The sequence below is a fragment of the Coregonus lavaretus genome (assembly GCF_964263955.1).
Source record: "Coregonus lavaretus genome assembly, chromosome: 20".
Classification (NCBI taxonomy): Eukaryota; Metazoa; Chordata; class Actinopteri; order Salmoniformes; family Salmonidae; genus Coregonus; species Coregonus lavaretus.
The window spans coordinates 4052607-4080257 of record NC_140007.1 but is presented as its reverse complement, the minus strand read 5'-3'; the positions used below and the strand labels follow the sequence as shown (position 1 = coordinate 4080257).

The 27651-nt window shown below is 43.5% G+C and overlaps 1 protein-coding gene across 1 annotated transcript in view; it reads right to left on the bottom strand.

The window, feature by feature from the left end:
- Nucleotides 1-18690: 18690 nt before the first annotated feature.
- The window catches only part of LOC311147910 (sterile alpha motif domain-containing protein 10-like), a 105486-nt gene continuing 96525 nt past the window's right edge, over nt 18691-27651 (bottom strand). The window contains exon 5 of the mRNA XM_084184749.1: nt 18691-19745. Coding sequence (XP_084040875.1) covers nt 19723-19745 — 23 coding nt within the window. The 3' untranslated portion in view covers nt 18691-19722. The remainder of the gene's footprint in view (nt 19746-27651) is intronic.

Below are 27651 nucleotides of genomic sequence, written 5' to 3'. Positions count from 1 at the left end.
GAACCCCTGACACCCGGCAGCGGTGCCGTCGTACGCCCTCGGGAGCGAGAGCCGAATCCCACTGGGTTCCGGTAGTTGGACGGGCGGGCTGACCGATGGTGATGGTGCGGTAGGTGGGGGTGTGGGTACCCCGCTGGTCTCCCATCGATGGAGGGTGTTCATCACCCGGTCCAGGGCGTGCCCGATTTGGTTGATCCGATCTTCTTGACCACGAAGGCGCTCCTCCATGATCTCGGTGGGTGCGGGTGCTCCTGCTGATTCCATGAGATGGTGTGTAATTCTGTCAGGGGTGGAGTGTAGTGGGATGTGGAATCACACGCAGGACACAGAGATATAAATCCAAAGGTCTTTTAGTGAAGTCCGTAGTACACGCCAAACACGGCAACAGGCCACAGGCGAAAACAAACGCACACTAAACTGTCCAAAGTAAGTGTGCACAACGTGCAGGACTCTCTATTACAACACAAAATAAGAGAGAACAAAAATACAGAGGACCAAACAACCACACGACAGTAGAACAATTACACACAACACCTGACCTAACACAAGGGAACTAAATAGGGTGCCTAATGAAACTAAACACTAAACAGGTGTGACAAACAGACAAAACCAATCAAACATGAAACATCGAACGGTGGCAGCTAGTACTCCGGAGACGACGACCGCCGAAGCCTGCCCGAACAAGGAGAAGGGGCCGCCTCGGCCGAAACCGTGACACTATAGAAGAAAGGTTTAAGAAACTCTGTGATTCTGATATAGATATTACTGAGTTAGACCAATCCATTAAACAAATGCCTATAGGTAAATCTCCTGGACCGGATGGCCTGACTCCTGAACTCTATCGACATTTTTAGCCTGATATTAGAGAGTTATTGCTTTCGGTCTACAAAGAGGGTATTGCTAATGCTATCTTATCTCCTTATTTGAGACAGGGACTAATAGTTATTATACCCAAACCAAATAAGGACTCTTTTTACCTGGACAATTGGAGACCAATCACGTTGTTGGCAACTGACTATTAGTTACTAGCCCATGTCTATGCCAATAGGCTGAAAAAAGGCCTTGATGATATAATCAGTGAAACTCAATCAGCCTTCATTAAAGGAAGGAGTATTCATAACCATATACAATTGGTTTTAGATATTTTAGATTACAGTGAGTTCATAGAAGATGATGGTTATGAACTTTTGACACTTTAGAGCACAACCTTTTATTTAGAACTCTACTTTTGGGTTCGGGGAGAATTTCTGTAAAGTGATAAGGATGATATATAATGATATTAGCAGTTCGGTGGCTATGAGTAATGGAACATCCCCTCGTTTCTCTATTGCTAGAGGAATTAGACAGGGTTGTCCAATCTCCCCTCTTTTATTCATTTTAGCCACAGATTTACTAGCCGTATTTCTTATAAAATCTGAGAATTTAAAAGGGTCCGTATTTTTGGTAAAGATAATATCAGTCAATTGGCAGATGGTACTGCCCTTTCCTAAAGGATAGGGAGGCTATTCCCTTGGCTATTGACAGAATCAAGAAATGTTCTATGGCCTCTGGGTTGACTCTCAACCTTAACAAATGTGATCTCGTGCCAATTCATTGCTGTGACTCCGTCAACATTGCCTCCATACCTGTTAAAAAGGAAGTTCAATATTTAGGAATTGTTATCACTAAAAACGTTTCAGATATAGAATCTTTAAACATCGATAATAGGATTAATTCCATGAGAGTTTCATTAAGTCAGTGGCTGCAACGTGATATCTCAAGTTCGGGTCGTATTCTTTTGTCCAAGACTGATGGTTTATCTAGAATCATTTACCCAAGTCACTCCCTTTTTCTTTCTTCTAATAACGTCAAAAAAAAAAAAAAACGGTTCTATTTAGATTTATTTGGAGGAATAAAACGCATTATATTTGGAAATCTCAATTAGTGAAAGACTATGATCGTGGAGGTTTACAGGCTATTGATTTTGAGTTGTTAGTGGGTACTATTAGAATTAAATGGTTGAAATGATGTCTGTCTAATCCTACTTTTACATTTACATTTTAGTCATTTAGCAGATGCTCTTATCCAGAGCGACTTACAGTTAGTGAATACATACAGTGGGGAAAAAAAGTATTTAGTCAGCCACCAATTGTGCAAGTTCTCCCACTTAAAAAGATGAGAGAGGCCTGTAATTTTCATCATAGGTACACGTCAACTATGACAGACAAAATGAGAAAAAAAAATCCAGAAAATCACATTGTAGGATTTTTCATGAATTTATTTGCAAATTATGGTGGAAAATAAGTATTTGGTCAATAACAAAAGTTTCTCAATACTTTGTTATATACCCTTTGTTGGCAATGACACAGGTCAAACGTTTTCTGTAAGTCTTCACAAGGTTTTCACACACTGTTGCTGGTATTTTGGCACATTCCTCCATGCAGATCTCCTCTAGAGCAGTGATGTTTTGAGGCTGTCGCTGGGCAACATGGACTTTCAACTCCCTCCAAAGATTTTCTATGGAGTTGAGATCTGGAGACTGGCTAGGCCACTCCAGGACCTTGAAATGCTTCTTACGAAGCCACTCCTTCGTTGCCCAGGCGGTGTGTTTGGGATCATTGTCATGCTGAACGTTTCATCTTCAATGCTCTTGCTGATGGAAGGAGGTTTTCACTCAAAATCTCACGATACATGGCCCCATTCATTCTTTCCTTTACACGGATCAGTCGTCCTGGTCCCTTTGAAGAAAAACAGCCCCAAAGCATGATGTTTCCACCCCCATGCTTCACAGTAGGTATGGTGTTCTTTGAATGCAACTCAGCATTCTTTGTCCTCCAAACACGACGAGTTGAGTTTTTACCAAAAAGTTCTATTTTGGTTTCATCTGACCATATGACATTCTCCCAATCCTCTTCTGAAACATCCAAATGCACTCTAGCAAACTTCAGACGGGCCTGGACATGTACTGGCTTAAGCAGGGGGACACGTCTGGCACTGCAGGATTTGAGTCCCTGGCGGCGTAGTGTGTTACTGATGGTAGGCTTTGTTACTTTGGTCCCAGCTCTCTGCAGGTCATTCACTAGGTCCCCCTGTGTGGTTCTGGGATTTTTGCTCACCGTTCTTGTGATCATTTTGACCCCACGGGGTGAGATCTTGCGTGGAGCCCCAGATCGAGGGAGATTATCAGTGGTCTTGTATGTCTTCCATTTCCTAATAATTGCTCCCACAGTTGATTTCTTCAAACCAAGCTGCTTACCTATTGCAGATTCAGTCTTCCCAGCCTGGTGCAGGTCTACAATTTTGTTTCTGGTGTCCTTTGACAGCTCTTTGGTCTTGGCCATAGTGGAGTTTGGAGTGTGACTGTTTGAGGTTGTGGACAGGTGTCTTTTATACTGATAACAAGTTCAAACAGGTGCCATTAATACAGGTAACGAGTGGAGGACAGAGGAGCCTCTTAAAGAAGAAGTTACAGGTCTGTGAGAGCCATAAATCTTGCTTGTTTGTAGGTGACCAAATACTTATTTTCCACCATCATTTGCAAATAAATTCATTAAAAATCCTACAATGTGATTTTCTGGAGAAAAAAAATCTCAATTTGTCTGTCATAGTTGACGTGTACCTATGATGAAAATTACAGGCCTCTCTCATCTTTTGAAGTGGGAGAACTTGCACAATTGGTGGCTGACTAAATACTTTTTTTCCCCACTGTATATATATATATATTTTTTTATACTGGCCCCCCATGGGAATCGAACCCACAACCCTGGCGTTGCAAACGCCATGCTCTATCAACTGAGCTACATCCCTGCCGGCCATTCCCTCCCCTACCCTGGACGACGCTGGACCAATTGTGCGCCGCCCATGACTCTCCCGGTCACGGCCGGCTGCGACAGAGCCTGGATTCGAACCAGGATCTCTAGTGGCACAGTTAGCACTGCGATGCAGTGCCTTAGACCACTGCGCCACTCAGGAGTCTATGTGGTATCATATCCCTAACAGTCTGTTTAATAAACTTGGTGGACTTGAATTCCTAATGAAATGGGATTTTGACCCTCCAAAAGTCCCTGTAATGATGTATAATATTGTCATTATTGTTGCAAAAAATAATACAACAAAACAAATAAAATATGACCACTGGAGAACATATGTTGACAGCTGTCCACTGACTAGTTGCCAGTCGCTTAAGTAGCCTGCAACAGAGTTTCCAAAGACAACTTCATTTATATGTGACAAGGCAATGAGACATTAACAGACATTCAGAGACATGACTTCTAATAAAGTTTGAGGGATTTATAAAATTGTAATAGTTCAATGAAAAAAACTACAAAATAAGGAATTTTCCCACCCCATTTACATTTGTGAATATAATATTTGTGGCAGGGTGGGATCTCCTGGGTTGCCATTTGAAACAAACACATAGGTGTTTCCATTAGAATATAGCAGAGAAGAATAAAACATAACTAATGTTTGGAGGTTGAAGTGCTAATTTCACCCCAAAATGAAACTTTGCCAGATATTTTCATATCTCAGAGGTGACCCCAGGCCATCTGATGAGTATATCCCACCATACACATTAGCAGAAATTGGCAGGCTTCAATCTCAAATAAATGGGGAGGTTTTACCCCACACATCAATCTTCCTCCTCTCTGACAAGTTACAGGTAACTGCCAAAATAAAGGAAACACTTGAGTAAATTAGGTATATATGGCTAGAAGAAGAGATCTCAGTGACTTTGAAAGAGTGGTCTCAAAGGAGCATAGGGGGTTTAAAGTGTGTGTGTGTGTGTGTGTGTGTGTGTGTGTGTGTGTGTGTGTGTGTGTGTGTGTATCTTAGTCACCAGATCTCAGCCCAATAGAACACTTATGGGAGATTCTGGAGCAGCACCTGAGACAGCGTTTTCCTCCACCATCAACAAAACACCAAATTAGGGAATCTCTTGTGAAAGAATGGTGGAAGAATGGTGTAGCATCCCTCCAATAGAGTTCCAGACACAATCTATGTTGAAGCTGTTCTGGTGGCTTGTGGTGGCCCAATGCCCTATTAAGACACTATATGTTGGTGTTTCCTTTATTTTGGCAGTTACCTGTATTAGACCACAGTACTAAGTGATAGCTGTCAATCCATCACACAGAGGTGGAGTAGTATCCCAGTATCTGAAGCTACCTCCTACTGTTCCCCTGGTCTGTGTTTTAATTCAGCCTAATGAATGGTTATGGCATATTCCTGGTTGACAGACCATAAATCCCTAATACAGGCATTGATTTACTCCTCCCTGTCTCTGCTGAGCAAGCACAAACCTGGTTAATGGCTCATAAAAGCTGTCAGGTGGAGTCCTATAAGCCAACGTTTACTACCATTGGAAACTAAAGGGAAACTAACTGTGTTCTATACTGTATGTGGTGTGGATTGATGAGGTTTTACCTTAGGCATAAGTGGTCATTGTAGATCGAATGAGAAAATCTTATCTGCCGATGTGTAGTTTCAAATGGATAAGCTGTCCTACTGTATGACAGAAGGAGAAAGAGAAGTGAGAGTGTGTTGTGGGATTAGAGAATAGCAACCACGACTTAGAAGCCATTGGTTGAGACAGGTGGTCATGAGCTGCTTCGGAAAAACAGACCTCCTATCCTCCTCGGGCATCACCAACCTAATTTATAACTGAGGAGGGAGAGAAAAAAATAACGAAAGAAGAAAGAGTGAGGTGAGATAGAAATGAATACATAATCACAGGTTAAAAACACTTTAAGTCCTCTCTCCCTAACTACCTGCTCCACAGCTATACGCTCTATCACCTCTACCTCTACCCATAATGAGACCATCACACTGTTGACCAAACCTGTTTAGCATAGAATCATCAATACGATAAGGATTTACATGTAATTAGGCAGGGAGATGCTTGGTATCACCCAGTAATTGTCTCTCAGCAGTAAGCCATTGTTGTGACATGACCTACTTTAATGTGTGACTGTTATTTATCGAATCACCTAACTATGTTTAATTGTCACTCGATTAAATTAATCATGTAACAATTAACTCATTAGGAATTTGTTTAACGAGTTACCATCTCCCGAATTAAACTCTTTGAAGATATATACAGTGAGGGAAAAAAGTAATTGATCCCCTGCTGATTTTGTACGTTTGCCCACTGACAAAGACATTATCAGTCTATAATTTTAATGGTAGGTTTATTTGAACAGTGAGAGACAGAATAACAACAACAAAATCCAGAAAAACGCATGTCAAAAATGTTATAAATTGATTTGCATTTTAATGAGGAAAATAAGTATTTGACCCCCTCTCAATCAGAAAGATTTATGGCTCCCAGGTGTCTTTTATACAGGTAACGAGCTGAGATTAGGAGCACACTCTTAAAGGGAGTGCTCCTAATCTCAGTTTGTTACCTGTATAAAAGACACCTGTCCACAGAAGCAGTCAATCAATCAGATTCCAAACTCTCCACCATGGCCAAGACCAAAGCGCTCTCCAAGGATGTCAGGGACAAGATTGTAGACCTACACAAGGCTGGAATGGGCTGCAAGACCATCGCCAAGCAGCTTGGTGAGAAGGTGACAACAGTTGATGCGACTATTCGCAAATGTAAGAAACACAAAAGAACTGTCAATCTCCCTCGGCCTGGGGATCCATGCAAGATCTCACCTCATGGAGTTGCAATGATCATGAGAACGGTGAGGAATCAGCCCAGAACTACACGGGAGGATCTTGTCAATGATCTCAAGGCAGCTGGGACCATAGTCACCAAGAAAACAATTGGTAACACACTACGCCGTGAAGGACTGAAATCCTGCAGCGCCCGCATGGTCCCCCTGCTCAAGAAAGCACATATACAGGGCCGTCTGAAGTTTGCCAATGAACATCTGAATGATTCAGAGGAGAACTGGGTGAAAGTGTTGTGGTCAGATGAGACCAAAATCGAGCTCTTTGGCATCAACTCAACTCGCCGTGTTTGGAGAGGAGGAATGCTGCCTATGACCCCAAGAACACCATCCCCACCGCCAAACATGGAGGTGGAAACATTATGCTTTGGGGGTGTTTTTCTGCTAAGGGGACAGGACAACTTCACCGCATCAAAGGGACGATGGACGGGGCCATGTACCGTCAAATCTTGGGTGAGAACCTCCTTCCCTCAGCCAGGGCATTGAAAATGGGTCGTGGATGGGTATTCCAGCATGACAATGACCCAAAACATATGGCCAAGGCAACAAAGGAGTGGCTCAAGAAGAAGCACATTAAGGTCCTGGAGTGGCCTAGCCAGTCTCCAGACCTTAATCCCATAGAAAATCTGTGGAGGGAGCTGAAGGTTCAAGTTGCCAAACATCAGCCTCGAAACCTTAATGACTTGGAGAAGATCTGCAAAGAGGAGTGGGACAAAATCCCTCCTGAGATGTGTGCAAACCTGGTGGCCAACTACAAGAAACGTCTGACCTCTGTGATTGCCAACAAGGGTTTTGCCACCAAGTACTAAGTAATGTTTTGCAGAGGTGTCAAATACTTATTTTCCTCATTAAAATGCAAATCAATTTATAACATTTTTGACATGCGTTTTTCTGGATTTTGTTGTTGTTATTCTGTCTCTCACTGTTCAAATTAACCTACCATTAAAATTATAGACTGATCATGTCTTTGTCAGTGGGCAAACGTACAAAATCAGCAGTGGATCAAATCCTTTTTTCCTCAATGTATGTTATATATATCGATAACAGTCACTTATTAAATAATTACCTCTTATCAGTCTCATTCTGAACGTCGCATAATCCTTGAACCTGCAATAATCCTAGCTTTATTGATTAATCAGCAATACACAAATTGGCTTAATTATTTATTTATTTACTAACTAACTAAATAATAACACAATACAAACATACATAGGTTATTGATTACTAACGTAATACAATGAAAACAGGTCCCTAGTGGACTAACAATAGCATGAATGCTTGGGTAGAAGGAGGGACAGAGTGGAAAGGAGAGAGAGATTCAAACTAGTGTGGTTACTTTGGAGACTATACTCATAGTAATCATAATACTTATGCACCCTAATAACGCTCATTCGGATTAGAAATGCAACATGTATTTACGTGTAGCTGTCCTCGATAGTTGAGTTGATGATGTAGGACTCTGGTTTGCCCACCAGAGATCCCAATGTCCTTGGGAGAGTTTCTGGTTGTAGTGCTGGTTAGAACGGCTCCTTCAGATGTACCAGTGGTTGTCTGAGAGGGATTGTCCTTCCCACTTCGTGTCTTTAGTGAAAGTTCTCTAGACGACTATACATGCCAGCTGCAGACTGAAATGATAAGGTCTAGTGCATTGTCTTCTTCTTCACCTCGTGTAGAGGTTGAGAGTTTCAGAGTTTCTCCATTTCAAACGTGTGGACTAACGTCTCACGTTCTCTGGTCTTTCTGGTCTTGTAGAAATTCAACCAATTGCAACGTTTAGCTCACGCTTCACGTCTGCTGGTCTGTAGAGTTTCAACCATTTGCAACGTTTAGCTCACGCTTCACGTCTGCTGGTCTAAAGGTTGATTTGTTTTTCAAGGCTTTTTATGCACTCGGGGTAAAAGGGGCGTTCCATCACGTTTTTTTTTGTTGTCATTTAGCAGACGCTCTTATCCAGAGTGACTTACAGTTAGTGAGTGCATACATTTTCATATTGGCCCCCCGTGGGAAACAAACCCACAACCCTGGCGTTGCAAGTGCCATGTTCTACCAACTGAGCTACAGGGGACCGTTACACGATCTCTGATGTCACTCAGGGCGTGGCTAGTCACTGCATAGTTTATATGAAAAACTATTATCTCATTAGAAGACTAAAATCACATTCCTATCTTCACCAAAATACTCTCATACTTAATAATATATTTTATACACCATTTAGATGTAAACTTGATAGATAGAATATGTACACTTTCCGAGTTACAGTTATTACTTGATACCATCCTTAATGACATCACAAAATAATAAACATGATTATTCTTTAGATCCCCACTGATCATGTCCCACATTCTTTTAAGTAGGAATATTGTTTCATTATCTACTTTTGGATGTTGGAGTCTTGGCGGGAAGAGGTCCTTTGTCTCACAGGGAAATTCTTTCTTCCCATACTAGAGACCAAAAGGAGTCCTTTTCTGCAAACTATTTATGACCGGCTCTTAAGTCATAAAACTGGCCCCCAGGAAAGGGGGTGTTCAAAACATTGCCTAGCAGGAATGTTTGATCCTCAACCCATGACACCATGCAGGCATGCAGACAGGATGGTGATAGGGGGAACTGCTTGGTATTCACTTACATGACCCAGCCACTGAGTGACAGATGAAGGCACAGGTGCAAGACACGCTTTGTCTGGCAAGCTTCGTTTTGTACTTTTACCCCTTTTTCTCACCAATTGGTAGTTACAGTCTTGTCCCATCGCTGCAACTCGCCTACGGACTCGGGAGAGGCGAAGGTCGAGAGCCATGCGTCCTCCAAAACGCGACCCTGCCAAGCCGCACTGCTCGCTCATTCCGGAAGCCAGCCGCACCAATGTGTCGGAGGAAACACCGTCCAGCTGGCGACCGAAGTCAGCTGAGTCGCTAGAGCGCGATGGGACAAGGAAATCCCGGCCGGCCAAACCCACCCCTAACCCGGACTACGCTGGGCCAATTGTGCACCACCTCATGGGTCTCCCAGTCACAGCCGGCTGTGTGACAGCCTGGGATCGAACCCGGGTCCCACTGCGCCACTCGGGAGGCCCCTATCTCCATCTATTTTAATCCTTTCTTATATCTCTTATTATTCTATCCATTCTCTCTCTACCACTCTCCATTTCTCTCTTCCTCTTCTCTGTGCACATATCCCTCCCTTCCTCTTTTTCTGTCCCCTCTCTGCTCTGGACACAGCAGCTCTAACCATTATGCATCCCTCATTCTTGTGGAGGGATGAAGTCAGAACGAAAGGGAGAAGGAAGAGGGCAGGGGGTCTTGTCAAAGAAACATAACCATATCCAGAGAACTGAGAGAAAGGGAGGAAGAGAGAGAGAGAGTCCTAAGGCACCAGATAACAGAACAAACATAAGACTTCCTTGTTGGCTACATTGTTTGATATCATTTAAGACTCCAGGTTTCAGGAAATGGCAGTTACAGGTTTTTTCAAAAATGCTAAATGTTCCAACTTTCTTAGGGGGAAGTTGACTGACCCCCTCCGGACCTCCCCCCTACCAAACTTTAGTCCTATATCAGCACCACCTTATCACAAAATCCTAGGGAGAGCCCTGATTGTATATACATTTAAACGTACAGTGAGGTCCAAAGTATTAGGAAAGTGACACATCTTTAGTTGTTTTGGCTCTGTACTCCAGCACTTTGGATTTGAAATGATACAATGACTATGAAGTTAAAGTGCAGACTGTCAGCTTTAATTTGAGGGTATTTTCATCTATATCGTTTGAACCGTTTAGAAATTAAAGCACGTTTTGTACATAGTCCCCCATTTTAGAGAACCAAAAGTGTTGGGACAAATTCACTTACTGTGTATGTGTATTAAAGTATTAAGAAGTTAAGTATTTGGTCCTATATTCATAGCACACAATGACTACATCAAGCCTGTGACTCTACAAATTTGTTGGATGCATTTGCTGTTTGTTTTGGTTGTGTTTCAGATTATTTTGTGCCCAATAGAAAGGAATGGTAAATAATATATTGTGTCATTTTGGAGTCACTTTATTGTAAATAATAATATAATAATATCGTTCCCCCAAGATATGCTAATCTCTCACCATTAAAATAACAGGGTAGGTTAGCATGTTTTGGGGGGATATGATTTTTTTTCATCTATAACTTTCTCACTTATCATTATTCACGATTCATTCAGGATTATACGTAATCATGGTAGCATCCACATTCATGTAGAAGTGTTTAGAAACATTCTATTCTTATTTAAATTAAAGTGACTCCAAAATGACACAATACATTATTTACCATTAATTTCTATTGGGCACAGAATAATCTGAAACACAACCAAAAGAAACAGCAAATGCATCCAACAAATGTGTAGAGTCACAAGCTTGATGTAGTCATTGTGTGTTATGAATATAGGACCAAATACCTAACTTTTTACTACTTTAATACACATACAGTGAAGGAAAAAAGTATTTGATCCCCTGCTGATTTTGTACGTTTGCCCACTGACAAAGATATTATCAGTCTATAATTTTAATGGTAGGTTTATTTGAACAGTGAGAGATAGAATAACAACAAAAAAATCCAGAAAAACGCATGTCAAAAATGTAATAAATTGATTTGCATTTTAATGAGGGAAATAAGTATTTGACCCCCTCTCAATCAGAAAGACCTCTGGCTCCCAGGTGTCTTTTATACAGGTAACGAGCTGAGATTAGGAGCACACTCTTAAAGGGAGTGCTCCTAATCGCAGTTTGTTACCTGTATAAAAGACACCTGTCCACAGAAGCAATCAATCAATCAGATTCCAAACTCTCCACCATGGCCAAGACCAAAGAGCTCTCCAAGGATGTCAGGGACAAGATTGTAGACCTACACAAGGCTGGAATGGGCTACAAGACCATCGCCAAGCAGCTTGGTGAGAAGGTGACAACAGTTGGTGCGATTATTCGCAAATGGAAGAAACACAAAATAACTGTCAATCTCCCTCGGCCTGGGGCTCCATGCAAGATCTCACCTCATGGAGTTGCAATGATCATGAGAATGGTGAGGAATCAGCCCAGAACTACACGGGAGGATGTTGTCAATGATCTCAAGGCAGCTGGGACCATAGTCACCAAGAAAACAATTGGTAACACACTACGCCGTGAAGGACTGAAATCCTGCAGCGCCCGCAAGGTCCCCCTGCTCAAGAAAACACATATACATGCCTGTCTGAAGTTTGCCAATGAACATCTGAATGATTCAGAGGAGAACTGGGTGAAAGTGTTGTGGTCAGATGAGACCAAAATCGAGCTCTTTGGCATCATCTCAACTCGCCGTGTTTGGAGGAGGAGGAATGCTGCCTATGACCCCAAGAACACCATCCCCACCGTCAAACATGGAGGTGGAAACATTATGCTTAGGGGGTGTTTTTCTGCTAAGGGGACAGGACAACTTCACCGCATCAAAGGGACGATGGATGGGGCCATGTACTGTCTAATCTTGGGTGTGAACCTCCTTCCCTCAGCCAGGGCATTGAAAATGGGTCGTGGATGGGTATTCCAGCATGACAATGACCAAAAACACAAGGCCAAGGCAACAAAGGAGTGGCTCAAGAAGAAGCACATTAAGGTCCTGGAGTGGCCTAGCCAGTCTCCAGACCTTAATCCAATAGAAAATCTGTGGAGGGAGCTGAAGGTTCGAGTTGCCAAATGTCAGGCTCGAAACCTTAATGACTTGGAGAAGATCTGCAAAGAGGAGGGGGACAAACCTGGTGGCCAACTACAAGAAACATCTGACCTCTGTGATTGCCAACAAGGGTTTTGCCACCAAGTACTAAGTCATGTTTTGCAGAGGGGTCAAATACTTATTTCCCTCATTAAAATGCAAATCAATTTATAACATTTTTGACATGTGTTTTTCTGGATTTTTTTGTTGTTATTCTGTCTCTCACTGTTCAAATAAACTTACCATTAAAATTATAGACTGATCATTTCTTTGTCAGTGGGCAAACATACAAAATCAGCAGGGGATCAAATACTTTTTTCCCTCACTGTATACAGTAAGTGAGTTTGTCCCAATACTTTTGGTCCCCTAAAATGGAGGGACTGTGTACAAAAAGTGCTGTAATTTCTAAACAGTTCACCCGATATGGATGAAAATACCATATCGGGTGAAGTGAAAGCTGACAGTCTGCACTTTAACCTTATTGTATCATTTCAAATCCAGGTGCAGAGCCAAAACAACATCAAAATGTGTCACTGTCCCAATAATTTTGTAGTTCACTATATTTCTAGTTAGCTAAGAGCAGCCAATTACCCATAACACAGTCTATAACCTATCATTCCTACTGAGGCAGTCTTCTGCCAACATCATTATTAGGCTTAAAAAGGTACATTTGCCTATGATTTGAACAATGTTGGTGTTGCATGCGTGCTGTTGTGGAAGCCGGCACCGCGCTGAAGTGGTACTCGTAAAAATTCTTCAAGGTTGGCATTTCTGTGATACCTGTGATAGCGTGGTGGGAGAAGGCTTCTACTTAGGTTAGGTAGTTGTTTGGACAGTGTTTCTTCAGCCACTTGCAGAAATCTTGTTGGGTCCAAAGCACCACTGGTTGAGAGAAGGTGTGTATACAGTATGTCTCATACAGAGAATGGGAAGGTATGTATAACTGCAATTGCATGACACCTAGAATATTATGATAAGCAATGGATATCCCATTATCATGCATTACTTTATATATATAAAAAAAAAAAGATTATTCATATTCCATATCTCTCCTTAATATTTGTACAGCAAGTAAATACATAATATCTTTAAAACCCTTTTCCATAACATATCGAAAACAAACAACACATCCATGATATGACAAATTAAACAAACAAAGAATGCAAGTGTCTGTACACATCTACTGTATGCATTTCCAAAATAAAAAAAACTAAAGTATAACAGTGTATTTTCCATTTAACAGTCAAGTTGTTTCATCATTCAGACAGTCAAAGTCAACTGAAGGGCGGGATAGAGGGAGGAATGGAGGAAAGGAGGGGAGGAGGTATGGAGAGAGTAGCCTCACAGAGTTTCTAAACCCAGAGGCACAATGTCGCAAGACTTCCGGGAATGCTTGCGAAGCAGACAGGTGAAGCAGACCAGGCCAGGGTATGGGGTTAGAGAGCAGCTAAATTAGAGAAAAGAGATGACAACATTTCTTCCTTGTTGTTAATTGTTGTTAATTTAAAGGCACAACCTACAGTTGAAGTCGGAAGTTTACATACACCTTAGCCAAATATATTTAAACTCAGTTTTTCACAAACTGACATTTAATCCTAGTAAAAACGTCCTGTCTTAGGTCAGTTAGGATCACCACTTTATTTTTAAGAATGTGAAATGTCAGAATAATAGTAGAGAGAATGATTTATTTCAGCTTTTATTTATTTCATCACATTCCCAGTGGGTCAGAAGTTTACATACACTCAATTAGTATTTGGTAGCATTGCCTTTAAATTGTTTAACTTGGGTAACACATTTCGGGTAGCCTTCCACAAGCTTCCCACAATAAGTTGGGTGAATTTTGGCCCATTCCTCCTGACAGAGCTGGTGTAACTGAGTCAGGTTTGTAGGCCTCCTTGCTCGCACACACTTTTTCAGTTCTGCCCAAACATTTTCTATAGGATTGAGGTCAGGGCTTTGTGATGGCCACTCCAATACCTTTACTTTGTTGTCCTTAAGCCATGTTGCCACAACTTTGAAAGTATGTTTGGGGTCATTGTCCATTTGGAAGACCGATTTGCGATCAAGCTTTAACTTCCTGACTGATGTCTTGAGATGTTGCTTCAATATATCCACATCATTTTCCTTCCTCATGTCACGATCGTTGGAGGAAGTGGACCAATGCGCAGCGGGATGAGTGAACATACTTTTAATTTGAGCTGGTAGAGCACGGCGCTTGTAACGCTAAGGTAGTGGGTTCGATCCCCGGGACCACCCATACACAAAAATGTATGCACGCATGACTGTAAGTCGCTTTGGATAAAAGCGTCTGCTAAATGGCATATTATTATTATTTATTATTATTAATTTGATTCACCCACACGAACAAAACAACAAAACGATACGTGAAGTCCTAAGTAACAGACACAAACCTCTCCGGAACAAGATCCCACAAAACACTGTGGAAAACAGGCTGCCTAAGTATGGGTCCCAATCAGAGACAACAATCAACAGCTGATTCACGTTGCCTCTGATTGAGAACCACACCGGCCAACATAGAAAACACATCAGCTAGATAATGAACCTAGAACACAAAATCATAGAAACTACACACCCTGGCTCAACATAACAGAGTCCCAGAGCCAGGGTGTGACAGTACTCCCCCCCCCCAAAGGCGCGGACTGCGACCGCGCCAAACATAAACCGAACAGGGGAGGGCCGGGTGGGCATTCCTCCTCGGAGGCGGTTCTGGCTCCGGGCTTGACCACCACCCTCCAACAATCCCCCCGTAGCGCCCCTGGTCCGGTCTGGCCCCTCTGGCTGGAGCTGGACTGGACATCGGTGGAGCGGATTGCTTAGGCTCCAATGTGGAGCAGCTGACCGGTACCTGACCAGGCACTAGTGACCCAGGTACGGGCTGTGCCGGACTGACGACACGCACCACAGGCTTGGTGCGGGGAGCAGGAACGAGCCGGACCGGGCTGACGACGCGCACCACAGGCTTGGTGCGGGGAGCAGGGACGGGCCGAACCGGGCTGACGAAGCGCACCACAGGCTTGGTGCGGGGAGCAGGAACGGGCCGGACCGGGCTGACGATGTGCACCACAGGCTTGGTGCGGGGAGCAGGGACGGGCCGAACCGGGCTGACGATGCGCACCACAGGCTTGGTGCGGGGAGCAGGAACGGGCCGGGCCGGGCTGGCGATGCGCACCATTGGTTTGGTGCGGGGAGCAGGAACAGGCCGGGCCGGGCTGGCGACGCACACCATTGGCTTGGTGCGGGGAGCAGGAACAGGCCGGGCCGGGCTGGCGACGCGCACCATTGGCTTGGTGCGGGGAGCAGGAACAGGCCGGGCCGGGCTGGCGACGCGCACCATAGGCTTGGTGCGAGAGGCAGGAACAGGCCGGACCGGGCTGGCGACGCGCATCACAGGCTTGGTGCGAGGGACAGGAACAGGCCGGACCGCACTGGGAACACACACCACTGGCCTTACCCGGGGATCAGGAACGGGCCGGACCGGACTGGCAACACACCTCAGTACCTCTCGCCGTGCCTCTACATTTTCCTTCCCTCTACTCGCCAATGGCTCCCGTAACCCGGTGGCCTTCTCTCCTCGTCCACTAACTCGCCCCTTATCTGCCTCCAGCAGTCACGTCGTCCACGGTGTGAGCCCCCCCCTAAAAATGTATTGGGTTCGTCTGTCCCCCGTGGCTATGGCCTCCATGGCTCTCGCCAGACTCTCCAGCCTCTGCTCCCAAGTCCAACCTCTCTCCTCCTCACGCGGCTTGACCCTGCCGAGGTGGATATCCGCTAGAGTTACCTCTGGCGTTGGCTCCTGGACACGCTGCTTGACCCAGTCGAGGTGGATATCCATTAGATTCACCTCTGGCGTTGGCTCCTGGACACGCTGCTTGGTCCAGTTATGGTGGGATCTTCTGTCACGATCGTTGGAGGAAGTGGACCAATGCGCAGCGTGATGAGTGAACATACTTTTAATTTGATTCACCCACACGAACAAAACAACAAAACGATACGTGAAGTCCTAAGTAACAGACACAAACCATACACGGAACAAGATCCCACAAAACACTGTGGAAAACAGGCTGCCTAAGTATGGTTCCCAATCAGAGACAACAATCAACAGCTGATTCACGTTGCCTCTGATTGAGAACCACACCGGCCAACATAGAAAACACATCAGCTAGACAATGAACCTAGAACACAAAATCATAGAAACTACACACCCTGGCTCAACATAACAGAGTCCCAGAGCCAGGGCGTGACACCTCATGATGCCATCTATTTTGTGAAGTGCACCAGTCCCTCCTGCAGCAACGCACCCCCACAGCATGATGCTGCCAACCCCGTGCTTCACGGTTTGGATGGTGTTCTTTGGCTTGCAAGCTTCCCCCTTTTTCCTCCAAACATAACGATGGTCACTATGGCCAAACAGTTCTATTTTTGTTTCATCAGACCAGAGGAAATTTTTCCAAAAAGTACGATCTTTGTCCCCATGTGCAGTTGCAAACTGTAGTCTGGCTTTTTTATGGTGGTTTTGGAGCAGTGGCTTCTTCCTTGCTGAGCGGCCGTTCAGATTATGTCGATATAGGACTTGTTTTACTGTGGATATAGATACTTTTGTACCTGTTTCTTCCATCATCTTCACAAGGTCCTTTGCTGTTGTTCTGGGATTGATTTGCACTTTTCGCACCAAAAAGTATCATCTCTAGGAGACAGAACGCGTCTCCTTCCTGAGTGGTATGACGGCTGCGTGGTCCCATGGTGTTTATACTTGCGTACTATTGTTTGTACAGATTAACGTGGTACCTTCAGGCATTTGGAAATTGTGCCCAAGGATGAACCAGACTTGTGGAGGTCTACAATTTTTTTTCGGAGGTCTTGGCTGATTTCTTTTGATTTTCCCATGAAGTCAAGCAAAGAGGCACTGAGTTTGAAGGTAGACCTTGAAATACATCCACAGGTACACCTTCAATTGACTCAAGTGATGTCAATTAGCCTATCAGAAGCTTCTAAAGCCATGACATCATTTCCTGGAATTGTCCAAGCTGTTTAAAGGCACAGTCAACTTAGTGTATGTAAACTTCTGACCCACTGGAATTGTGATACAGTGAATTATAAGTGAAATAATCTGTCTGTAAACAATTGTTGGAAAAATTACTTGTGTCCTAACCGATTTGCCAAAACTATAGTTTGTTAACAAGACATTTGTGGAGTGGTTGAAAAAACAAGTTTTAATGACTCCAACCTAAGTGTATGTAAACTTCCGACTTCAACTGTAGATTCGAGCCAATGTTGAACATGTTACTACTCCAACCGTTAGACCCGATGACATGTTTCTGCGCATTAGCTTATCTAGCCAACGTTGCCATGACATTGCCTACAAGCGTGATCAGGGATTTCTATTGCTGCCTATCTTCATACTGTACTGTCTTTGGTAGCCCGTTCCTCAGGATAGTTCTGTGCGCAACCATGGAAGACCTGCTCCCCTTCACCATCATTTATGAAACGGGAAACTCAATTTTCTGAGTGAAACAGAATCACATATATTGGCAATGCTTCTTTCTTCAAAGGATCCTAATTCACAGTCATGCTGGGTATCTGATTACTGGTTAGTTTATGAAGCACAGTAACAGTAGGCTGTCTGGATGTCTGCATTCACAGTGTGACAGTAATAGCAGGTAGCTGGTCTGGTTCCTCTCAATAATGTCTCTAATATGTACTTATCAATGAGAGACATGGTATAGGGTGGAGGTGCACAGTTCCAGCTCTACAATATATATCCTGTTGCCTTTCAATGTCAAGTTGATTACTTGGCCTACCAGGTGTGGTGGAATATATTGCCAATCAGTTACAATAACTGATCAGAGAGAGAGAGAGCGAGAGCGAGAGCGAGAGCGAGAGCGAGAGAGAGAGAGAGAGAGAGAGAGAGAGAGAGAGAGAGAGAGAGAGAGAGAGAGAGAGAGAGAGAGAGAGAGAGAGAGAGAGAGAGAGAGAGAGAGAGAGAGAGAGCGAGAGAGAGAGGGAGAGGGAGAGAGGGAGAGAGCGAGAGAGAGAGCGAGAGAGAGGGAGGGAATGGGATAGAGAGAGGGAGAGAGAGGGATAGAGCGAGAGAGAGAGAGAGGGAGAGAGAGAGCGCGAGAGAGAGAGAGCGAGAGAGCGAGAGGGGGAGAGAGAGAGAGAGAGAGAGAGCGAGCGAGAGGGGGAGAGCGAGATAGAGAGACAGAGACAGATAGAGAGACAGAGAAAGAGACAAAGAGAGAGAGAGACAGAGACAGAGGGTAAAACCAGCAGGATAGGAGCCCTCAAGGACTAAAGTTGTGCACTCCTGATATTAGGGGGAATACACATTTATTAGGGAGATGTAGGCATTTCACTCATACTGCTAGAAAATAACCATTCCTTCTGGCCAGCTACATCCTGTTCCGATTTTGCTTTAACAAATACAGCTATGGCAAAAACCGTTACACCAAATCATAGCATGTTCTCTCAATTCCCTCTGTTTATAAAAAGCTAAACGTGTATAGATGTACATTATATTCAGGTCTACAGCTTATATTACTCTAGAACATTAAAATATATGTGTTTGTCATAGACATGGTTCATTGACAGTACAAAGAGATGATCTGGGAGGTGACATTCTGTACATCATCATGACACGGCTTTATATAAGAAAGGAAGAGAATATGCTTTGGGGAGAGGGTGCTCATGTAGGCAATTATATACTTTATACAGTATGACTTAGATCTATCAAAACTATATACATATTCCAAAATGAAAATCCTGAGAGGAAAAGATACATTGTGAACAGGGTTGTGATGCGAGTATCATACAGTGACATTGACATTCAGTAGTTTGCCGCAGGGGACAAGTCCCATTTCCTTTACACCCCACCTTGGAGTAAGCCACCCACTGTAATGTACTACATTGATTGATCAGTAATAATTATCCTCCCTGCACCCAAAATGAAAGAAGAAACCAAGAAAGGGGGAATCTCATGTACTTATAATAATATAACCTGCAAAGTGATTTGTCTACAATGTCAACGTCAGTTCATACACCTTATCTCTATGTTACAGTGTGTGCTCTTTAATTCAGCACTTAATATTCTCTCTCTCTCTCTTCAGCTCTCTCTCTCGCTCTCCGTCGCTCCTTGTTTAAACCAGTTTGGCCTTGTTGAATGGGAATCCTCTGTTTGGCATGTAGAAAATAGACTCCTGTTCTCTCCTCTCCTCCGTTCTCTCCCCTCTTCAGTTCTCTCCTTTTACAGCCTGATTCTGCTGTCACATTTCTGGAGCGAGCAGGTCCTCCCGTAGCTACTGGAGACGTATTGTGTCAGCGGAGGAGAAAGGGATCACGAAAGGGATGAGCTAAGAGAGGTTTCCAAATGAGGCTGCAGGGAGGGAGGGAGAGAGAGAGAGAGAGAGAGAGAGAGAGAGAGAGAGAGAGAGAGAGAGAGAGAGAGAGAGAGAGAGAGAGAGAGAGAGAGAGAGAGAGAGAGAGAGAGAATTTCATTATTTAAATATGGATACAAGGAAAACAGTGGGGTTTGGGGTTAGATGGGCATCACTGGGTGTCCTTCACACCATTTTACCCAATTCCAACACACACACACACACACACACATCCAGAACCCCTGCCTCCGTCTGACCTCTCTTCAAACTCTGTCAACAACCTGGTTGCATTTAGAATTTAGAATTCTTTCTGAAACAGGAGTCTGTAGAGTGTAACCTCAGGATCACAGTCTCTCTGTGCCTAAAACCATTCTCATATCAAACTCATTGACATCTATGAACCATAGATGTGACCGGTTGATTTCAGTGACTACACTTTTGCCTCTGCCTCAAATGACAACAAAGGATGCTGGGAAGACTATATTTTCCATCAGAGGAATAAAAAACAAAAAAGGAGACATTTGGCATTTGAGTTATCCCTCCCCTGATAACGTTGAACGTTTCTTCAAGTACAGTCGCAAAAACCATCAAGCGCTATGATGAAACTGGCTCTCATGAGGACCGCCACAGAAAAGGAAGACCCAGAGTTACCTCTGCTGCAGAGGACAAGTTCATCAGAGTTACCAGCCTCAGAAATTGCAGCCCAAATAAACGCTTCACAGAGTTCAAGTAACAGACACATCTCAACGTTCCAACCGCTGCGACTTTGTGAGACGCGTGTGGGTGAACGGATGATCTCCGCATGTGTAGTTCCCACCATAAAGCATGGAGGAGGAGGTGTTATGGTGTGTTTTTTTACTGGTGACACTGTCTGTGATCTATTTAGAATTCAAGGCACACTTAACCAGCATGGCTACCACAGCATTCTGCAGCAATATGCCATCCCATCTTGTTTGGGCTTAGTGGGACTATCATTTGTTTTTCAACAGGACAATGACCCAACATACCTACAGGCTGTGTAAGGGCTATTTTACCAAGAAGGAGATTGATGGAGTGCTGCAGCAGATGACCTGGCCTCCACAATCCCCCGACCTCAACCCAATTGAGATGGTTTGGGATGAGTCGTACGGCAGAGTGAAGGAAAAGCAGCCAACAACTGCTCAGCATATGTGGGAACTCCTTCAAGACTGTTGGAAAATCATTCCAGGTGAAGCTGGTTGAGAGAATGCTAAGAGTGTGAAAAGCTGTCATCAAGGCAAAGGGTGGCTATCTCAAACATAAATATATTTTGATTTGTTTAACACTTTTTTGGTTACTACATGATTCCATATGTGTTATTTTATAGTTTTGATGTCTTCACTATTATTCTACAATGTAGAAAATAGTAAAAATAAAGAAAAAACCTTGAATGTAGTCCCATGTAGCTCGTTGGTAGAGTATGGCGTTTGCAACGGCAGGGTTGTGGGTTTGATTCCCACGGGGGGCCAGTATGAAAATGTATGCACTCACTAAAAAACTGTAAGTCACTCTGGATAAGAGCGTCTGCTAAATGACTAAAATGTAAAATGTAAAGGAATGAGTAGGTGTGTCCAGACTTTTGACTGGTACTGTATATACAGTGGGGAGAACAAGTATTTGATACACTGCCGATTTTGCAGGTTTTCCTACTTACAAAGCATGTAGAGGTCGGTAATTTTTATTATAGGTACACTTCAACTGTGAGAGACGGAATCTAAAACAAAAATCCAGAAAATCACATTGTATGATTTTTAAGTAATTAATTTGCATTTTATTGCATGGCATAAGTATTAGATCACCTACCAACCAGTAAGAATTCTGGCTCTCACAGACCTGTTAGTTTTTCTTTAAGAAGCCCTCCTGTTCTCCACTCATTACCTGTATTAACTGCACCTGTTTGAACTCGTTACCTGTATAAAAGACACCTGTCCACACACTCAATCAAACAGACTCCAACCTCTCCACAATGGCCAAGACCTGAGAGCTGTGTAAGGACATCAGGGATAAAATTGTAGACCTGCACAAGGCTGGGATGGGCTACAGGACAATAGGCAAGCAGCTTGGTGAGAAGGCAACAACTGTTGGCGCAATTATTAGAAAATGGAAGAAGTTCAAGATGACGGTCAATCACCCTCGGTCTGGGGCTCCATGCAAGATCTCACCTCATGGGGCATCAATGATCATGAGGAAGGTGAGGGATCAGCCCAGAACTACACGGCAGGACCTGGTCAATGACCTGAAGAGAGCTGGTACAACAGTCTCAAAGAAAACCATTAGTAACACACTACGCCGTCATGGATTAAAATCCTGCAGCGCACGCAAGGTCCCCCTGCTCAAGCCAGCGCATGTCCAGGCCCGTCTGAAGTTTGCCAATGACCATCTGGATGATCCAGAGGAGGAATGGGAGTAGGTCATGTGGTCTGATGAGACAAAAATAGAGCTTTTTGGTATAAACTCCACTCGCTGTGTTTGGAGGAAGAAGAAGGATGAGTACAACCCCAAGAACACCATCCCAACCGTGAAGTATGGAGGTGGACAGGACGACTGCACCATATTGAGGGGAGGATGGATGGGGCAATGTATTGCGAGATCTTGGCCAACAACCTCTTTCCCTTCCATCTGCCGGGTACAGTTGAAACCGGGATTCATCCGTGAAGAGCTCACTTCTCCAGCGTGCCAGTGGCAAACGAAGGTGAGCATTTGCCCACTGAAGAATTTGCCCACTGGGATCTTTTATTTCAGCTCATGAAACATGGGACCAACACTTTACATGTTGCGTTTATATTTTTATTCAGTATTTATCTTTCGTAGATGTCTATCTACCACCACAAACCGATGCTGGCCCTAAAGCCGCACTCAACAAGCTGTATAAGGCCATAAGCAAACAATGATACCCAATTCCAACACACACACACACAGAGAGAGAGAAGTTTACCGTGGAGAAAGAAAACAAACTACCACTATTCATGCTAGCTGAAAGGAAGCTATGCTGCTCCCCTGTGCTCAGACCAGATGTTACAGCTAGATGTTGCAGGGCTCATCTCAGCTGGTAGGAACACACACACACACACACACTGTCTGTATGTCTGTCTGTCTGTCTCTGTCAATAGACCTTGACTCCATCTCCTCTTTCTGGATTCCACACACGCACGCACACATGCATGCACAGACATCGGAAGCTAAGAGCTGTCCAAAAACATTATCAATTCATAAAACCTCCTCGCCATTCATGCATACTGCAGTTTTATTATTATTTTAGGAATGCATTGGGCTATACATCCAAAGGAGAGAGTGTCTGGCTCTAAAAGGAAAGTGATAAAATATACAGTGCCGTGAAAAAGTATTTGCCCCCTTTCATATTTTCTCTATATTTGCATATTTTTGATTCTGAATGTTATCAGATCTTCAACCAAAACATACTATTGGATAAAGGGAACCTAAGTTTACAAATAACAAAAACAATGTATACTTATTTTATTTATTTAATTAACAAAGTTATGCAACACCCAATTCCCCTGTGTGAAAAAGTAATGTACCCCTTACACTAAATAACCGGTTGTGCCACCTTTAAAGGCGCTGCATGGTCAATCTGACATCTGCATTGGCCATGCAGCCTTTACGGTGATATGGCCTCTGCAGAAGTTAGGGCATTCATACGTCTTGCGCTTCGCCAAGCAGCGCAGAGCTGTTGTGAAGGAAGATGTCAAGGAAGTGAGTTTGTGTTTATACAGGACCTCCCGCCCTCATTTACTGTCAACCAATCATGTCAATGCAGAGCTATATGGAGCCCTCCGCGTTGTTACAACATTTGAGAGGCACACGGCGATGCGGTACGGGAGCTCAATTTGGCCTCTGCGTGCCTCCGGAGGCTCCACAATTGCGTAACACCATCCATACGGCGCCTCCGACCACATTTTCGGATCAAGCATAAATTGGCTCTTAGCTGCAATGACTGCAACCAAATGCTTCCTGTAGTTGTTGATCAGTCTCTCACATCGCTGTGGAGGAATTTTGGCCCACTCTTGCATGCAGAACTGCTTTAACTCAGTGACATTTGTGGGTTTTCAAGCATGAACTGCTCGTTTCAAGTCCTGCCACAACATCTCAATTGGGATTAGGTCTGGACTTTGACTAGGACATTCCAAAACTTCAAATGTGTTGCTTCTTAACCATTTTTATGTAGACTTGATTGAGTGTTTTGGATCATTGTCTTGCTGCATGACCCAGCTGCGCTTCAGCTTCAGCTCACAGACAGATGGCCTGACATTCTCCTGTAGAATTATCTGATACAGAGCAGAATTCATGGGTCCTTCTATTAAAGCAAGTCGTCCAGGTCCTGAGGCAGCAAAGCATCCCCAAACCATCACATTACCACCACCATGCTTGACCGTTGGTATGAGGTTCTTACTGTGTAATGCAGTGTTTGGTTTTCGCCAGACATAATGGGACCCATCTCATCCAAAAAGCTGGATGATCATCAAGACTCTTGGAAGAATGTTCTATGGACAGATGAGTCAAAAGTCTAACTTTTTGGATGACATCGGCGCCATTATGCCTGGCGAAAACCAATATAGCTGTTTTGTTAAGACTGTAACAAAGGCATTGAAGATTATGTCAGTCGACCGAGAGAAAGTGAAAGAGCATGTACACACACAAAACACGTATACACAAAGAGCACGAACAGCACTCACACACTTGCTTTGTAATTGTGCAAGAAGCTATTTTTTCTGTTATAATTTGAATCAGGGTCATTTCACCAATTTGGTGCCATTTTCAGTTTGATATTATATATATTTTTCATTCTGTCATAAAGAGCACATGTTCAACTTCTTAAAAAAAACTATTTTTTCCACCCCAATAGGTTAAATAAAAAATGACTATAGTAAGTGCCTATTAAGTGCCAAATAAGGTAACAGGGATGACCGTAACAGGGTTGACGATTTCATGTTAAATCAGCCATACAGCGCCTTGCAAAATTATTCATCCCCATAGGCGTTTTTCCTATTTTGTTGCATAACAACCTGTAATTTAAATAGATTTTTATTTGGATTTCATGTAATGGACATACACAAAATAGTCCAAATAGGTGAAGTGAAATTTAAAAAATAACTTGTTAAAAAAAGTAATAAATAAAAAATACCGTAAAAGTAGTGCGTGAATACAGTGGGGGAAAAAGTATTTAGTCAGCCACCAATTGTGCAAGTTCTCCCACTTAAAAAGATGAGAGAGGCCTGTAATTTTCATCATAGGTACACATCAACTATGACAGACAAAATGAGGGAAAAAAAATCTAGAAAATCACATTGTAGGATTTTTTATGAATTTATTTGCAAATTATGGTGGAAAATAAGTATTTGGTCAATAACAAAAGTTTCTCAATACTTTGTTATATACCCTTTGTTGGCAATGACACAGGTCAAAGGTTTTCTGTATGTCTTCACAAGGTTTTCACACACTGTTGCTGGTATTTTGGCCCATTCCTCCATGCAGATCTCCTCTAGAGCAGTGATGTTTTGGGGCTGTCGCTGGGCAACACGGACTTTCAACTCCCTCCAAAGATTTTCTATGGGGTTGAGATCTGGAGACTGGCTAGGCCACTCCTTCGTTGCCCGGGCGGTGTGTTTGGGATCATTGTCATGCTGAAAGACCCAGCCACGTTTTATCTTCAATGCCCTTGCTGATGGAAGGAGGTTTTCACTCAAAATCTCACGATACATGGCCCATTTCATTCTTTCCTTTACACGGATCAGTCGTCCTGGTCCCTTTGCAGAAAAACAGCCCCAAAGCATGATGTTTCCACCCCCATGCTTCACAGTAGGTATGGTGTTCTTTGGATGCAACTCAGCATTCTTTGTCCTCCAAACATGACGAGTTGAGTTTTTACCAAAAAGTTATATTTTGGTTTCATCTGACCATATGACATTCTCCCAGTCCTCTTCTGGATCATCCAAATGCACTCTAGCAAACTTCAGACGGGCCTGGACATGTACTGGCTTAAGCAGGGGGACACGTCTGGCACTGCAGGATTTGAGTCCCTGGCGGCGTAGTGTGTTACTGATGGTAGGCTTTGTTACTTTGGTCCCAGCTCTCTGCAGGTCATTCACTAGGTCCCCCCGTGTGGTTCTGAGATTTTTGCTCACCGTTCTTGTGATCATTTTGACCCCACGGGGTGAGATCTTGCGTGGAGCCCCAGATTGAGGGAGATTATCAGTGGTCTTGTATGTCTTCCATTTCCTAATAATTGCTCCCACAGTTGATTTCTTCAAACCAAGCTGCTTACCTATTGCAGATTCAGTCTTCCCAGCCTGGTGCAGGTCTACAATTTTGTTTCTGGTGTCCTTTGACAGCTCTTTGGTCTTGGCCACAGTGGAGTTTGGAGTGTGACTGTTTGAGGTTGTGGACAGGTGTCTTTTATACTGATAACAAGTTCAAACAGGTGCCATTAATACAGGTAACGAGTGGAGGACAGAGGAGCCTCTTAAAGAAGAAGTTACAGGTCTGTGAGAGCCAGAAATCTTGCTTGTTTGTAGGTGACCAAATACTTATTTTCCACCATAATTTTCAAATAAATTCATTAAAAATCCTACAATGTGATTTTCTGGAGAAAAAAATTCTCAATTTGTCTGTCATAGTTGACGTGTACCTATGATGAAAATGACAGGCCTCTCTCATTTTTTAAGTGGGAGAACTTGCACAATTGGTGGCTGACTAAATACTTTTTTTCCCCACTGTATGTATTCACCCCCTTTGCTATGAAGCCCCTGAATAAGATCTGGTGCAACCAATTACCTTCAGAAGTCACATAATTAGTTAAATAAAGTCCACCTGTGTGCAATCTAAGTGTCACATGATCTGTCACATGATCTCAGTATATATATATATATATATATATATATATATATATATATATATATATACCTGTTTTGAAAGGCCCCAGAGTCTGCAACACCACTAAGCAAGGGGCACCACCAAGCAAGCGGCACCATGAAGACCAAGGAGCTCTCCAAACATCTCAGAGACAAAGTTGTGGAGAAGTACAGATCAGGGTTGGGTTATAAAAAAATATCAGACACTTTGAACATCCCACGGAGCACCATTAAATCCATTATTAAAAAATTGAAAGAATATGGCACCACAACAATCCTGCCAAGAGAGGGCCGCCCACCAAAACTCACAAACCAGTCAAGGAGGGCATTAATCAGAGAGGCAACAAAGAGACCAAAGATAACCCTGAAGGAGCTGCAAAGCTCCACAGCGGAGATGGCAGTATCTGTCCATAGGACCACTTTAAGCCGTACACTCCACAGAGCTGGGCTTTACGGAAGAGTGGCCAGAAAAAAGCCATTGCTTAAAGAAAAAAATAAGCAAACACATTTGGTGTTCGCCAAAAGGCATGTGGGAGACTCCCCAAACATATGGAAGAAGGTACTCTGGTCAGATGAGACTAAAATTGAGCTTTTTGGCCATCAAGGAAAATGTCTGGCGCAAACCCAACACCTCTCATCACCCCGAGAACACCATCCCCCACAGTGAAGCATGGTGGTGGCAGCATCATGTTGTGGGGATGTTTTCATCGCAGGGACTGGGAAACTGGTCAGAATTGAAGGAATGATGGATGGCGCTAAATACAGGGAAATTCTTGAGGGAAACCTGTTTCAGTCTTCCAGAGATTTGAGACTGGGACGGAGGTTCACCTTCCAGCAGGACAATGACCCTAAGCATACTGCTAAAGCAACACTTGAGTGGTTTAAGGGGAAACATTTAAATGTCTTGGAATGGCCTAGTCAAAGCCCAGACCTCAATCCAATTTAGAATCTGTGGTATGACTTAAAGATTGCTGTACACCAGCAGAACCCATCCAACTTGAAGGAGCTGGAGCAGTTTTGC